The sequence below is a fragment of the Mizuhopecten yessoensis genome, unplaced genomic scaffold, assembly GCF_002113885.1.
Source record: "Mizuhopecten yessoensis strain PY_sf001 unplaced genomic scaffold, ASM211388v2 scaffold10441, whole genome shotgun sequence".
Classification (NCBI taxonomy): Eukaryota; Metazoa; Mollusca; class Bivalvia; order Pectinida; family Pectinidae; genus Mizuhopecten; species Mizuhopecten yessoensis.
The window spans coordinates 177,577-195,482 of record NW_018408548.1 but is presented as its reverse complement, the minus strand read 5'-3'; the positions used below and the strand labels follow the sequence as shown (position 1 = coordinate 195,482).

Below are 17,906 nucleotides of genomic sequence, written 5' to 3'. Positions count from 1 at the left end.
ATACCTGCAACTACAAACACACAGTCTCCTTTCTTCATTCGTTCAATGTGCTGTCCCAGCTCTTGTTTCAAATCTCTCACAGTTCCTTCTGTTCGTAATAGGTCTTCTATGGCATCGATGCCGTTCCCATTCTGACATTCCGAAATGCACTTTTGAAACTCTTCGAGAAGTATGCCAATTTTCAATCTCTTGTGTGTGTCCTCCTTTTGCGAAACTTCCAGCGATTTAGCGATCTGGAATTAAAGACAAATACATGTACGTCAATGAAGATTTATTAACAAGTATTTGTTTTATTCAGCCATATGATACAGGATTAATATACGCAGTGTTTTCTTAACGTATAACACTTCTTATAACATAAGTATTGCTTCAGTTTTTGTAACGAAATAAAACCGACCAAAATACAGTTGTTTTAATATATTTAATAAAAAAAGGTTAATACATAATGGCTAAATTAGTTTTCAACAGGAAATTAACACTTATTTTTGCGAGTTTTCGAAAATGGTCTGTTTCCTTTGTCAAGCAAAGAGTGTATAAATGACCAATGTCTCAACTCTAAACCGCTAAAACAACTCACTAGTAGGAAAGCAAAGAGATGTTACGCCCAGTTACTAATACTGCAGGCGGTCAGGGAGACGGGTACATTGAAACATGTTTACCCATTCCGCCCCTTAGACAAAGCCATTGTTATTCATATCAAACTGATGAATCTTATTCTTAATGGTTATACATAGATTGCTATATTATGATTACAGGATATTGTTGAATGCGAAAACATTTTCACAATAAATTAATGGATTTGAAACCAGTAATGGATTTCGAAATCACCAAAATAGACAGATCAGATTGTAGCGCGTGTGTTGACAATAACTAGTAGCATTCTATTGTTATGTCATAATACTAACGTAATTTGAGTTTGATTTTATAACCAAATATCCCGATTATGTGTTTTTTTAGAATCTACTAGCGATCAATGTTGTCCATTTGAATTTTATTCTTATTTTTCGATGAATACATATTATATTCACATTCGTTCATACATATTCGACTTTTGCATTTGCCTTAAGGACCTTCGTAACACTGTCAAAAACTGTAACTTCACGTTGGAAACTGTTTTACTGGCTTTGCTATAGCCGCGAGAAATCATTTATAAAAATAAAACCATGACTTGCGATACTTCCATAACAAAATAAATCAACAACAATGATGTGCGCTTAAAAAAATTAGCGGAGCTAGACCAGGATTCGAACTCTTGACTTCATATTATTATATTATCTTTCTAATGTCCTGTCACACCTAGACGATTTGGATCGCCGGAGCTATACCGGAGCAAAAATTTGGCGATTTTCGGGGATCGGTACTAGTACGGCAGCGCAACGGTTTCACATCGATAATAACGGTAGGTCATCGTCAGGTCATCGTCAGAACATCGGCGAAAAATTTAGCAACGGCAGACGACGGTAGAGATTTTTCAACATGCTCAAAACATCAGCGATGTTACAAGTATAACAATGCGGCGCATCGGTAACACTAAGGTGACAAAAAAAGTACATCGGTAACACTAAGGTGACATAAAAAGTACATCGGTAACACTCAGGTGACATAAAAGTACATCGGTAACACTAAGGTGACATAAAAAGTACATCAGTAACACTCAGGTGACAGAAAAGTACATCGGTAACACTTAGGTGACAGAAAAATACATCGGTAACACTTAGGTGACAGAAAAGTACATTGGTAACACTAAGGTGACAGAAAGGTACATCGGTAACACTAAGGTGACAGAAAAGTACATCGGTAACACTAAGGTGACATAAAAGTACATCGGTAACACTAAGGTGACAGAAAACTACATCGGTAACACTCAGGTGACAGAAAAGTACATCGGTAACACTCAGGTGACAGAAAAGTACATCGGTAACACTAAGGTGACATAAAACTACATTGGTAACACTAAGGTGACAGAAAAGTACATCGGTAACACTAAGGTGACAGAAAAGTACATTGGTTGCACTTAGGTGACAGAAAAGTACATTGGTAACACTAAGGTGACAGAACAGTACATCAGTAACACTAAGGTGACAGAAAAGTACATTGGTAACACCAAGGTGACAGAAAAGTACATCGGTAACACTAAGGTCCCCCAAAAGTACATCGGTAACACTAAGGTGACAGAAAAGGACATTGGTTACACTTAGGTGACAGAAAAGTACATCGGTAACACTTAGGTGACAAAACAGTTTGTTTTGCTCCGACTTAGTCTCGGCGAGGTACATCGGTAGTGTGTAACAGACCCATACAACACTGAGCTACCATGTACCTTGTCCACGGAAAGTACATCGGTAACACTTAGGTGACAGAAAAGTACAGCGGTAACACTAAGGTGACAGAAAAGTACATCGGTAACACTAAGGTCCCCCAAAAGTACATCGGTAACACTAAGGTGACAGAAAAGGACATTGGTTACACTTAGGTGACAGAAAAGTACATCGGTAACACTAAGGTGACATAAAAGTACATCGGTAACACTAAGGGGACAGAAAAGAACATCGGTAACACTAAGGTGACAGAAAAGTACATCGGTAACACTTAGGTGACAGAAAAGTACAGCGGTAACACTAAGGTGACAGAAAAGTACATTGGTTACACTTAGGTGACAGAAAAGTACATTGGTATCACTAAGGTGACAGAAACGTATATCGGTAACACTAAGGAGACATAAAACTACATTGGTAACACTTAAGTGACAAAACAGTACATCGGTAACACTAAGGTGATAGAACAGTACATCGGTAACACTAAGGTGACAGAAAAGCACATCGGTAACACTAAGGTGACAGAAAAGTACATTGGTTACACTTAGGTGACAGAAAAGTACATCGGTAACACTAAGGCGACAGAAAAGTACATCGGTAACACTAAGGTGACAGAACAGTACATCGTTAACACTAAGGTGACAGAAAAGTACATTGGTAACACTAAGGTGACAGAAACGTACATCGGTAACACTAAGGTGACATAAAAAGTACATCGGTAACACTAAGGTGACAGAAAACTACATCGGTAACACTAAGGTGACAGAAAGGAACATTGGTAACACGAAGGAGACAGAAAAGTACATCGGTAACACTAAGGTGACAGAACAGTACATCGTTAACACTAAGGTGACAGAAAAGTACATTGGTAACACTTAGGTGACAGAAAAGTACATCGGTAACACTAAGGTGACAGAACAGTACATCGTTAACACTAAGGTGACAGAAAAGTACATTGGTAACATTTAGGTGACAGAAAAGTACATTGGTAACACTAAGGGGACAGAAAGGTATATCGGTAACACTAAGGTGACATAAAACTACATTGGTAACACTAAGGTGACAAAAAAAGTACATCGGTAACACTAAGGTGACAAAAAAAGTACATCGGTAACACTAAGGTGACAAAAAAAGTACATCGGTAACACTAAGGTGACAAAAAAAGTACATCGGTAACACTAAGGTGACAAAAAAGTACATCGGTAACACTAAGGTGACAAAAAAAGTACATCGGTAACACTAAGGTGACAAAAAAGTACATCGGTAACACTAAGGTGACAAAAAAGTACATCGGTAACACTAAGGTGACAGAAACGTACATCGGTAACACTAAGGTGACATAAAAAGTACATCGGTAACACTAAGGTGACAGAAAATTACATCGGTAACACTTAGGTGACATAAAAGTACATCGGTAACACTAAGGGGACAGAAAACTACATCGGTAACACTCAGGTGACAGAAAAGTACATCGGTAACACTCAGGTGACAGAAAAGTAAATCGGTAACACTAAGGTGACATAAAACTACATTGGTAACACTAAGGTGACAGAAAAGTACATCGGTAACACTTAGGTGACAGAACAGTACATTGGTAACACTAAGGTGACAGAACAGTACATCAGTAACACTAAGGTGACAGAAAAGTACATTGGTAACATTTAGGTGACAGAAAAGTACATTGGTAACACTAAGGTGACAGAAAAGTACATTGGTTACACTTAGGTGACAGAAAAGTACATTGGTAACACTAAGGTGACAGAAACGTATATCGGTAACACTAAGGTGACATAAAACTACATTGGTAACACTTAAGTGACAAAACAGTACATCGGTAACACTAAGGTGACAAAACAGTACATCGGTAACACTGCTTTCTCGCCGGAGCTCTGCCAATATTCTCGCCTTTTGTTTTGCTCCGACTTAGTCTCGGCGAGGTACATCGGTAGTGTGTGACAGACCCATACAACACTGAGCTACCATGTACCTTGTCCACGGAAGTGTCCATGTCTATTGTGCTTCAGTTTCAAAACGAAATTAGGGGGAGGTAAATATAAATATAGAAAAAAACAGTGCAGTGGGATACGGATTCTTATGTTGAATCTTCCAACCGTCATCTATATTTTATAGCCGCTAATTGCTGTTCGGAAAAGTATAATACTACTGATCGTTTTACCCACTAAAGTGGACCGTCATAAGAAATCAACCTCAAAGGATAAGTTACATTATAGCCTTTGATTACTTAGTATTAGCTTATCCAACTAAAATTTTAACTTACAGAGTACAAGGACTTGAATTAAAGTTAAGTACAAATAATAATAATACTTCAGGATCAAACTGTCCAACTTGGCTTGGGTAAGTGTGTTACCCTCCTTTAGCAGGACATAACTAACAGGTGTACATATATACAAGTGTATGGTCTCGGAAGTTAGACATTAGGTAACTAGTCTGTCGTGTGATATAATCGCCGCGTTGCTTGGCGTGTTAACAAATGTTACTTGATAGATATTGTCAAATAATGTAAAGGGTTGATGCTTCGGAGACGAGACCTCCATTGTCAGGTTTCACCGATGAACTTCCTGGTCTAGCATCGTCGGTACATATCACGCGAGAATCATCCCTCTCTGTACGAAAAACAGTCACCTTATAGTGGAACGATATGCAAACAATAGAAGCATCGAGTCAGTTGGTGTGACTTTGCAGATTGCTTTGAGTAACAGATATTCACGTACAACATGTGTTAAGATATTTTTTTTTCTCGACGACATTGACAAGGTATATATGATAGCCAAATGTCGTTTTCGTTTTAAGAAAAAAATGATAAACAGCGAGACAACTATTTCTGATTTTTTTTCCATTTCACTATATTCTAACAAATGTAAGTCTATATATTAGCAATGTATCATATTTTTCTAAATGGGTGTGGTAGGTCGCGAGTGCGAGGCCCGGGCAGGGCCCGGATCATAAACTTGCCTTTTTTCGTCACTAGTGGTTCTATGTTTTGGACTATATAAAACCGTCTTGTTTTTTCATGTAGAGGTACATGTATTCATTATTCCTGATTAATAACAAAAATACAACAAGAGAATATAGAAGAGTCAACAAAACAACTACTCCAACTCCAATTCGATAAACTAGAGCACACTATGAAAAAAAGAAAGATAGACATCGAGACCTTTGAAAACGTACAAGGAGAATAGGCCAGGTGTTCCGGAAGGGTAAGCGTCTTCTGCTTCAAAACAACACACGCCATGTAAATCTAGGTCAAATCTAAATAATGTCACGTCCTCGCATCGAGAAACAATTTTGATATTTTCATGTAAATAATAATAACTGTGATAAAATCAAGAAGTTAATTAATTGCATTGTTTTTATTGTCTCCCCTTATATAAAATGTGCTGAAAATACGATACATTTCTTTACACTAAGTACAGAAACATGTGGTCACTATGTACGTGTAAGTGTGTATTAATGTCCAGTTTTGTACTGATAATACAAACACAACTCTCAGGTTCCCGGCGACGAAAACGAAAGGTAAAAACAACCACGCCATGTTCAATACTTCATTCCTCGTGTCCGCACAATGTTTCTCGCATTGCCGCATAACCCGTCTCAGGTTCCGAATAACCTTTCATACGCATGCGACGATTAGCCTCGTATGTTACACAAGTTCCTCGTTACCCTGCTCTAGTTTAGAAAATTCTCAAATGCATTTAAATGTGATGTTCCTTTTTATACCTTGGCAACGTCTATTGAATAAATCGCCATGCAGGACTAATAAAAGTCAAGATATCTAAGTAAATATGTGTTGTTCGTTTGTACAATCTATTACATCACCTTAATCAAATGCAGAACTACGTCAGATATTTCGAAGGGTACAATTTGAATGTAATGGCGCATTAAGTTCACAGTAACTTGAGAAATAAGGTTTCAAATTTAATGATTGCCTTAAACACTTTATTTGGCAATAAAGCATCGGTTAGTTCAACTTTTGTCAAACATGTTAACATTAAAACAATAAACCTGAGATATAAGTCGTCAAAACGAGAAATTGCACGTGCGCATTGTCAGATATTTGTTTGTTAGTCGGATGGATAGACGTGTCTCGCGTTGTCATTAAGACACAACGTATATATAATAGAAACACATCTTTATTCAGTGGTTAAAATGCAACAAAGGACGACTTCTACGATTTATATATGAAATTCAGCTATAGTCTCCTTTCAATTAGTACGATGGGTATGCAGAGCGCCTAGATAAACAACTAGCTGTATTTAATTTATATATATTTTTTTTTTTGTATTATTAAGTAGTTATACGTTTTGTTTTTACGAGGGGACCCAAATATGTCCTTTTAATTGGATTACATCTTAAATACTTATTTATTATTCATATTTTTCGTTAATTAACGTTACACATTGCCTTAATGAAAGTTACAAAATGTCGATATTACATATCAAAAATAGAATTATGGAAAGTGTAAATACAGACATGTATGAAAATAAAAACAATGTACAGACTCCATTAAAACAATGTACAGACTCCATTAAAACAATGTACAGACTCCATTAAAACAATGCGGAATTCAAAACCAAAAATGTGTATTACATATATATCTCAAATCGTGAAAAACGTAGAATTGTTCTGTCTTCATTTGATATTTTTTGAGTATTGTATTGTATTGTATTGTTTATTCAACTTGAAGCCTTACGGCTCGTAAGCATACACAACAACGTATGATTGATACATCAGTGATATGATATACCAAATAATTATAACATCATGAATCAAGCATAACCTTGTACATCGCATATATAAATGGACAATATAATTCTTTAAATTATTATAAAGTACAAGATAAATAAATTATCGGAAGATGGACAGCTCTTATAAAGTTAACTCACCTAAGTGTACCGTACCGTGGCTATCGGAAAACGGATGGGGTGACAACATTTTCTTAGCATAATAGCAACCGGGGCTCAATAGAGAGTATGTTAATTATACACCCCCCCCCAAAAAAAAAGGGCATACATTTTGTATACAGTGGTGTAGTGATCAGGGGATGGACAAAACAATATAAGTAAACCTGGAAATAAACAAGTACTCAAATGTTATCAGTCAGTGTGAGAAAAAACACAATAACCTAAGGTTGGAATCTAGACCGTTCTAACCAACTTGAGTAGACGCCTAGTTTAACATTATATACATAATAAGAACCGATATACTGGTCAATGTGTAAAATAGAAAGCCATGGTTTATGACCATTCCATATGTATCTTGTATTAATACAGGGGATAAAAATCATAGGAACAGTTTAGTTCACGGGGGGCGGGGGCTAGCGAGTACTATGTGTATACCAACAGTTTGCATAGCTAGAGTTGCACTGACACGGTTACCATGTTGAATGATTGAAGCCAGGCTACCAACCATATTGTTCCCTTTATATGTATAAAAGAGGTAAAAAAACTTAGAAACACGTTATTTCACGGGGAAAACTAGAGTTAGGGTTTGGGTACTACGATAATTAGCAAGACCAGGGACGTAACCACGACTATGAGTATGTGGAAGCATACGAAGCGCGAAGCGCGGAGTAGGGGGTGGGTTTGGGAGGGGGGTTACCCCCTCCTGAGTTTGGGAGGTTCCGGCATTCCAATATAATGCTTGATAGTTCGCTTCAAATAGCAAACAGACTCATTCGCATATATATGTATATACGTGACTAGGATTTTGAGTGTTCTGTTGTTAATAAAGTTCAATTGACGACTCGCGAAACATCTCAATGATCAGACAACGCGTTAAATTTGGTTATTAATGACAATATTTATTGAAATTTAAATATATGCACAGAAACATTTTTTTTTAGTAATAACACATAGCTGTTAATATAAACATTTTATTCGTGATTTTTTTCTTCTTGAAATATGTGTTTAGCCTTACCAGTTCATGCAGGCCTATACTAAATGAACAATGCCTCCATTCCCTATCCTCTCGTTGATGATATATATGTATTTTCCTGATTTTCTAACCGTCATAATGGGTGTCAAATTTGATGCAGGGAAGTACGGACATTGATGAGTACTTATGGGTACTTATTGTTTGTGCAAGGGTTATACCTATTCCATTTGTTGTCAGTCATCCTCGGTTCCTTTTGATGACGGTTTGTTCCAACTTTGAGATCTGAATTTTTCATTGTTGTATATTGGCCCTGTGGCATTTATAGTTCCATTGTTCTTTGAAGGTTCATAGTATGATCTAATAAGTTGTTAGGTCTTAGTTTGCAAGTGTCTTTAGAGTTATTTCTTTTGTGTTTATCTGTTGTAGAATTTTTCTCATCGCAGCAGCTAAGGTAATGAAATATAGTTCCTCTTTAAGATAAATGTTAAGTATTTTCAGTCACATTTAACAAAGCTGTTGAACCATTAACAACTTCTTCTTTTTAGATCCCAGAGTCAACATCAATTTTTAAGAATTATGAACTTTATGTTCTATATTCCGTCTACTTAGATCGTGTTGCTACTTTTAAATAATAAATGAAAATTTTCACTAATAGAAATCTCAATATTTAAGCCCGATGTACTTGCACTGGCGCACTGATGTTTCTGCGCACCGGCGACAGTTGTCAAATCTAATATACGGTAAAGAGGTTAATCATTGCATACCATAGCATAACACACACGACGAAAATAGTCCATCCAAAAAGGTAACAGGCAAGGGAATAGCGGACACAATTAAAAAAAAGCGGAGAAAAATGGCGACGGGACCAGATACCAATCTTAATCTCTTCTGTTAACTCGTGGAAATTACGTCGGTCACAAATATCTTTAGAAATGGTTAACATATCTTTCATCATGATTGCCACTAAGATCTTAAAGTTAGAAACCACAAACCGTACTTGTTTGTTTAATCTCCTGTTGCGTGGCATTACGGAGCCAAAATATCATTAGGACTACAATAAAGTGCGAGTTTAAATATCTAAATAAGGACTAAAAGGTACATTTTTTGCAAGTTTGCTATGATGGTATGAAGTGAGGTGGTGGACAAACATGGATTACATAATCTAAACACGCTAGCGCTCCATTGTAAATATACCCCCCATTTCTCATATTTACAAATGTAAGATTATCACCCAATAGACATGATAGCACTCTCTCATTAGAATGTGCTTCCGTGTTGCATCAATCCATTATATCTTGCATGTTAATACAGCAGATTTGACATGCCCTGACCGAAATCCGACGGTTATATCCGCGCTTCAGTCTTCATAAGCGTTTTATTGTCCTACTTTTTTTTAATTTTGTGAACAAGACTATACATTTTCATGCGTTATATATACCATGGAAATGATCAAGCTTAGTTTTTCAATAATATCTATACACGCCCTGCAAGCATTCTTGGAAACATGCTTCACGTGAAATGAGTTATGTGCACCAAATGTGTAATGTTTTGTTCCAACAGTGGTCCAAATGTAAGTTCATAATAGTCATGGTCAGAAAAGGTTTATTTTTACCTAACGGAAGTCAGCCATATACGCAAAAGAAATGCAGTTCAATTTCATATATACGATTAAGGTTTTGCCCTCAAATAAAAATTGGTATAATTAACCAGATATAAACTCTGTATTGGTACTAAGATATACTCAAGTCATACAGGGGTACATGAAAGAAGTAGGCCAAAGGTAAGTTCGGATAGAAAGGAAACTGTACTAGGTATACGTTACAAGACCACTATCCCGGAATCATAGCTGATCGATATCCACGGTCTGTGAACTATTTTCCAGGAAATTTGTCGGTTTATATACTCACATGAATTATTGAGAAACTGCGACACGTTTATTACCAAATTGACAGTATACAGTATCCACAAAAGGCTGTGTGATTTTAACAGAGACAGTTTACCATTATATATCAATATATGGATAGCATACACATGTCGTGTAAGCGATGTGCTCTAATGCACCAAAATGACATAATGTAGATCATTCTAAGTGGTGGCTACGGGGCGGCGGTGGTTTTAGTGGTATTTGTTTTATTTGTTGTGGTGGTAGTAGTGGTAGAAGTGGTAATGTAATAGTGGTAGTAGTGGTTATGGAAGTATTGGTACAGTAGTGGTGGTAGTACTAGTGGTAATATAATAATGGTAATGGAAGTATTGGTACAGTAGTGGTGGTAGTACTAGTGGTAATATAATAATGGTAATGGAAGTATTGGTACAGTAGTGGTGGTAGTACTAGTGGTAATATAATAATGGTAATGGAAGTATTGGTACAGTAGTGGTGGTAGTACTAGTGGTAATATAATAATGGTAATGGAAGTATTGGTACAGTAGTGGTGGTAGTACTAGTGGTAATATAATAATGGTAATGGAAGTATTGGTACAGTAGTGGTGGTAGTACTAGTGGTAATATAATAATGGTAATGGAAGTATTGGTACAGTAGTGGTGGTAGTACTAGTGGTAATATAATAATGGTAATGGAAGTATTGGTACAGTAGTGGTGGTAGTACTAGTGGTAATATAATAATGGTAATGGAAGTATTGGTACAGTAGTGGTGGTAGTACTAGTGGTAATATAATAATGGTAATGGAAGTATTGGTACAGTAGTGGTGGTAGTACTAGTGGTAATATAATAATGGTAATGGAAGTATTGGTACAGTAGTGGTGGTAGTACTAGTGGTAATATAATAATGGTAATGGAAGTATTGGTACAGTAGTGGTGGTAGTACTAGTGGTAATATAATAATGGTAATGGAAGTATTGGTACAGTAGTGGTGGTAGTACTAGTGGTAATATAATAATGGTAATGGAAGTATTGGTACAGTAGTGGTGGTAGTACTAGTGGTAATATAATAATGGTAATGGAAGTATTGGTACAGTAGTGGTGGTAGTACTAGTGGTAATATAATAATGGTAATGGAAGTATTGGTACAGTAGTGGTGGTAGTACTAGTGGTAATATAATAATGGTAATGGAAGTATTGGTACAGTAGTGGTGGTAGTACTAGTGGTAATATAATAATGGTAATGGAAGTATTGGTACAGTAGTGGTGGTAGTACTAGTGGTAATATAATAATGGTAATGGAAGTATTGGTACAGTAGTGGTGGTAGTACTAGTGGTAATATAATAATGGTAATGGAAGTATTGGTACAGTAGTGGTGGTAGTACTAGTGGTAATATAATAATGGTAATGGAAGTATTGGTACAGTAGTGGTGGTAGTACTAGTGGTAATATAATAATGGTAATGGAAGTATTGGTACAGTAGTGGTGGTAGTACTAGTGGTAATATAATAATGGTAATGGAAGTATTGGTACAGTAGTGGTGGTAGTACTAGTGGTAATATAATAATGGTAATGGAAGTATTGGTACAGTAGTGGTGGTAGTACTAGTGGTAATATAATAATGGTAATGGAAGTATTGGTACAGTAGTGGTGGTAGTACTAGTGGTAATATAATAATGGTAATGGAAGTATTGGTACAGTAGTGGTGGTAGTACTAGTGGTAATATAATAATGGTAATGGAAGTATTGGTACAGTAGTGGTGGTAGTACTAGTGGTAATATAATAATGGTAATGGAAGTATTGGTACAGTAGTGGTGGTAGTACTAGTGGTAATATAATAATGGTAATGGAAGTATTGGTACAGTAGTGGTGGTAGTACTAGTGGTAATATAATAATGGTAATGGAAGTATTGGTACAGTAGTGGTGGTAGTACTAGTGGTAATATAATAATGGTAATGGAAGTATTGGTACAGTAGTGGTGGTAGTACTAGTGGTAATATAATAATGGTAATGGAAGTATTGGTACAGTAGTGGTGGTAGTACTAGTGGTAATATAATAATGGTAATGGAAGTATTGGTACAGTAGTGGTGGTAGTACTAGTGGTAATATAATAATGGTAATGGAAGTATTGGTACAGTAGTGGTGGTAGTACTAGTGGTAATATAATAATGGTAATGGAAGTATTGGTACAGTAGTGGTGGTAGTACTAGTGGTAATATAATAATGGTAATGGAAGTATTGGTACAGTAGTGGTGGTAGTACTAGTGGTAATATAATAATGGTAATGGAAGTATTGGTACAGTAGTGGTGGTAGTACTAGTGGTAATATAATAATGGTAATGGAAGTATTGGTACAGTAGTGGTGGTAGTACTAGTGGTAATATAATAATGGTAATGGAAGTATTGGTACAGTAGTGGTGGTAGTACTAGTGGTAATATAATAATGGTAATGGAAGTATTGGTACAGTAGTGGTGGTAGTACTAGTGGTAATATAATAATGGTAATGGAAGTATTGGTACAGTAGTGGTGGTAGTACTAGTGGTAATATAATAATGGTAATGGAAGTATTGGTACAGTAGTGGTGGTAGTACTAGTGGTAATATAATAATGGTAATGGAAGTATTGGTACAGTAGTGGTGGTAGTACTAGTGGTAATATAATAATGGTAATGGAAGTATTGGTACAGTAGTGGTGGTAGTACTAGTGGTAATATAATAATGGTAATGGAAGTATTGGTACAGTAGTGGTGGTAGTACTAGTGGTAATATAATAATGGTAATGGAAGTATTGGTACAGTAGTGGTGGTAGTACTAGTGGTAATATAATAATGGTAATGGAAGTATTGGTACAGTAGTGGTGGTAGTACTAGTGGTAATATAATAATGGTAATGGAAGTATTGGTACAGTAGTGGTGGTAGTACTAGTGGTAATATAATAATGGTAATGGAAGTATTGGTACAGTAGTGGTGGTAGTACTAGTGGTAATATAATAATGGTAATGGAAGTATTGGTACAGTAGTGGTGGTAGTACTAGTGGTAATATAATAATGGTAATGGAAGTATTGGTACAGTAGTGGTGGTAGTACTAGTGGTAATATAATAATGGTAATGGAAGTATTGGTACAGTAGTGGTGGTAGTACTAGTGGTAATATAATAATGGTAATGGAAGTATTGGTACAGTAGTGGTGGTAGTACTAGTGGTAATATAGTAATGGTAATGGAAGTATTGGTACAGTAGTGGTGGTAGTACTAGTGGTAATATAATAATGGTAATGGAAGTGTTGGTACAGTAGTGGTGGTAGTACTAGTGGTAGTAGTGGTAATGGTAATGGAAGTATTGGTACAGTAGTGGTGGTAGTACTAGTGGTAATATAATAATGGTAATGGAAGTGTTGGTACAGTAGTGGTGGTAGTACTAGTGGTAGTAGTGGTAATGGTAATGGAAGTATTGGTACAGTAGTGGTGGTAGTACTAGTGGTAATATAATAATGGTAATGGAAGTGTTGGTACAGTAGTGGTGGTAGTACTAGTGGTAGTAGTGGTAATGGTAATGGAAGTATTGGTACAGTAGTGGTGGTAGTACTAGTGGTAATATAATAATGGTAATGGAAGTGTTGGTACAGTAGTGGTGGTAGTACTAGTGGTAGTAGTGGTAATGGTAATGGAAGTATTGGTACAGTAGTGGTGGTAGTACTAGTGGTAATATAATAATGGTAATGGAAGTGTTGGTACAGTAGTGGTGGTAGTACTAGTGGTAGTAGTGGTAATGGTAATGGAAGTATTGGTACAGTAGTGGTGGTAGTACTAGTGGTAATATAATAATGGTAATGGAAGTGTTGGTACAGTAGTGGTGGTAGTACTAGTGGTAGTAGTGGTAATGGTAATGGAAGTATTGGTACAGTAGTGGTGGTAGTACTAGTGGTAGTAGTGGTAATGGTAATATAAGTATTGGTACAGTAGTGGTGGTAGTACTAGTGGTAGTAGTGGTAATGGTAATATAAGTATTGGTACAGTAGTGGTGGTAGTACTAGTGGTAATATAATAATGGTAATGGAAGTATTGGTACAGTAGTGGTGAAGGCGGTAATAGTGGTAACAGTAGTAGTTCTGTTTACAATAACTTAGGGACGAACGATTCACGAACTTGTCAAAATCAGTTGTATCCCATAAGCTGCAGCTAGTAGGGACAAGGTTGTTAGGGGAAAGTATGTATCCTATATCAAATATCGTTAATACTTTACATGTCAACACGACATAGCTTAGCGCTTCATGGATGGCACGTGCTCATGTCTTGGAACAATTCTGAAACAACACATCACACTTATATATATATCTGTACATTCTTAGCGTGATTTGATATGGGATATATTGTGTCTGACAGTACTAGTCCTTGTAGGTTTCACCACAGTATCATACTTCAAAGTCGTGACTAAATGAGTGACTGTGTTGTTTATTTAAACTTCCGGAGTTAGATTTTTTATTTTTTATTTTGTAGTATATAGAACACCTGTGATTTTAATGTACATGATTATGAGAATTTCTTTTTGACTTCCTAATGCAAATATTTCCCTTATATCTTTTGTGTAAATGGTTAATACTATTTTGATATCAAACTACCCCTTTACTTTTGTTTCATGATGATTTGACATACACTATCTCGTGTCGGGGTGGTTTGTGTAAAAAAATGATATGTAATTATTAAAATCTGTATCTAATAATGTGCCCTATACCACCTTAGCATGATAAATCAGTTATCACGAGTCGGCAGTATGATAAAACCTGAGAAGACGTTTTAGAACAACCTGAGAACTGTTTGAGAATATGTTTTCCCATTCGGGATTTAGTAATAGTAATCTGATGTGTCACAACTGGTGTGCAACTTTTGTTTGGACATTTAGATATATTTGTGAGGTATATTTTATTTTACACCTTTAGATATATTTGTGAGGTATATTTTATTTTACACTTTTAGATATATTTGTGAGGTATATTTTATTTTACACCTTTAGATATATTTGTGAGGTATATTTTACGTTGTGGCTACATGAACATCTGACATCAGTGAAAAACTCGGGTATTTAGTGTTAACATTCTTACGTTTGTAATTTGAAATAGGATACAATATGTCTGGCAGTTTTTGTAGGCTTAAACGAAGCATAAGAATAACAAGACAAGACTTAATGACTACCCGTGTGCTTTGTCTGAAATTCTGGAATAGAAGTGTTCGTGATTTTAAAGAAACACACAAGTTGCAAGCCATTGTTTTGGTAGTTTATGATAAACACAGAACACATGCGAGATTTTTTTGTGCATTATTTTGTAAATGTTTGTTTTTTGTGTGTAGATAGTTCATATTTTACATAATTTAACTCTATCTCTTTATGTATGAATTAATGTAAAACTTGATACACCCTTGTTACCTTAACTCATGGCAAGGTAGCTTATGTAAACATTTGATAATTAAATATTCTTGTTTTTCATATTATCATTTTAATAACCTTTACTCAAAGTTTGTGTGATAATTTTATTTTATTTAAAGAGATATTTTATCCTCGTGCAATTGAAATATTTGATAATTAATGTTATGGTACCGCTAATTGTATTGTGAGTGTTAATCCTTGATATATCCTTGTAACACTTGCCCTAATTATGTCGTCGGTGTAAACGCCCTAACTGTGTGGTTTGCGTGAATAATTGATATTCTATTGTGATATTAGCCATGTTTATGTGGTTTGTGTAAAGGTAGTAAATCATATTATTATATACTTTTCAGTAATAAGGGTTACATTGCATGTGCGATACGGCTAGCTGTGTATAGGTCATATCCCTAACCAACACCATATCTGCTCGGCACGCGCCATCTCTGCTCGGCACGCGCCATATCCGTTTGACTTCCTGTTCAACATTTTTTTAAATGTCGCGTCTCAATCCTCGGACAGTGGGTGAAACAACCTGATAGTTTAGACACATCCTATCGATCTGTGTTTGTTATGCTGTTCATTGTGTATTATTTTAAGGTTAAATGTGATTAAATGAAACATGAAATTTGCTGTGTGTTTTATGTGTTATTGGCATTATTATTCTGTTATAGATAGTATATGATAAATACGTTATCATATAGTACTGTTTCCATATACTACGCCGCATCAGCTTTCGACCCATATCAACCCTCGTGCCTCCAGCCCCTCGGGCTAATAGCTAATATTTGATTCTCGGGCAGATACGGTGTAGGATATAGAAATTGCCATATGATAACCTTAAAGTAACAATAACCTGAACGGCGCGGTTTGTGTACATATTATAGTATGGTACCCCTATTTATGTAGTTTGTATAAATTTATGTAGTTTGTATAAATATCATATATATCATTCATATATCAGCCCTAAATGTACTGTTAATGTAAATATTTGGTACACATTGTAATGATAAACCCCTAATCGAATGGTTTGTGTATATCTTTAATAAACTTTATATTATATGACCCCTCACTGTATGTTTTGTATAGCTATGTGATATATCAATGCATTTCTGACCCTGATTGCGTGAGTTTTATCCAAATAAATGATATTATGTTGTCCTCAGCTGTATGTGTGTTTATGTAAATAGCTGATACATGATGATGATATTTCTCCTTAATAAAATTAAGTATGGAAACATTCATAATGCCATTTGTATAGTACTCCAAAATGTGTCGGTCTGTGTACATAATGGAGTTGACATCAGATTGGGTTCCCAAGCTGCCTCTGGGTTTATTGCTTTCCCTTATATATTGATATATATTTTAAATAACACGATAGAACAACACGTACAACTGATGATAAAGTAGTCATTTTACTTTTGGAATAAAATACATCAGTTTGGTATGAATAATTAAGTCTAAGTTTGTTTTCAACACAAACAGGAAATGAAAACTTATTAAGCCAGCTTTCGAAAACCTTTTCTTTGTCGAGGAAAGTACTAAAGTGACAGGTGTCTCGAATCTAAACTGCTGAAAATATCTCGCTAAGGCACTCTGTGCCGAATCAGTAAAGTCAACTGTCAGAAAATTAGCGAAATGTAACTAGGGTTTTTGACAGCTGACTTTACTGATTCGGTACACTGTGGCAGGTGACTTAACTGATTAGGTACACTGTGTCAGCTGACTTAACTGATTAGGTACACTGTGGCAGGTGACTTAACTGATTAGGTACACTGTGACAGCTGACTTAACTGATTAGGTACACTGTGACAGCTGACTTAACTGATTAGGTACACTGTGGCAGCTGACTTAACTGATTAGGTACACTGTGGCAGCTGACTTTACTGATAAGGTACACTGTGGCAGCTGACTTTACTGATAAGGTACACTGTGGCAGCTGACTTTACTGATTCAGTACACTGTGGCAGCTGACTTAACTGATTAGGTACACTGTGGCAGCTGACTTTACTGATTAGGTATACTGTGGCAGGTGACTTAACTGAATAGGTACACTGTGGCAGGTGACTTAACTGATTAGGTACACTGTGGCAGGTGACTTAACTGAATAGGTACACTGTGGCAGCTGACTTAACTGATAAGGTACACTGTGACAGCTGACTTTACTGATAAGGTACACTGTGGCAGCTGACTTTATTGATTAGGTACACTGTGGCAGCTGACTTTACTGGTTAGGTACACTGTGGCAGCTGACTTTACTGATAAGGTACACTGTGGCAGCTGACTTAACTGATAAGGTACACTGTGGCAGCTGACTTTACTGATTCGGTACACTGTGGCAGCTGACTTAACTGATTAGGTACACTGTGGCAGCTGACTTAACTGATTAGGTA

At 36.1% G+C, this 17,906-nt stretch overlaps 1 protein-coding gene across 1 annotated transcript in view; it reads right to left on the bottom strand.

Annotated features, from left to right (window-relative positions):
* LOC110460595 overlaps window positions 1-17,906 on the bottom strand; it is a 39,138-nt gene that overhangs the window by 18,797 nt on the left and 2,435 nt on the right. Inside the window, exon 2 of the mRNA XM_021513582.1 lies at window positions 5-233. Within this exon, the coding sequence (XP_021369257.1) occupies window positions 5-233 (229 nt within the window). The remainder of the gene's footprint in view (window positions 1-4; window positions 234-17,906) is intronic.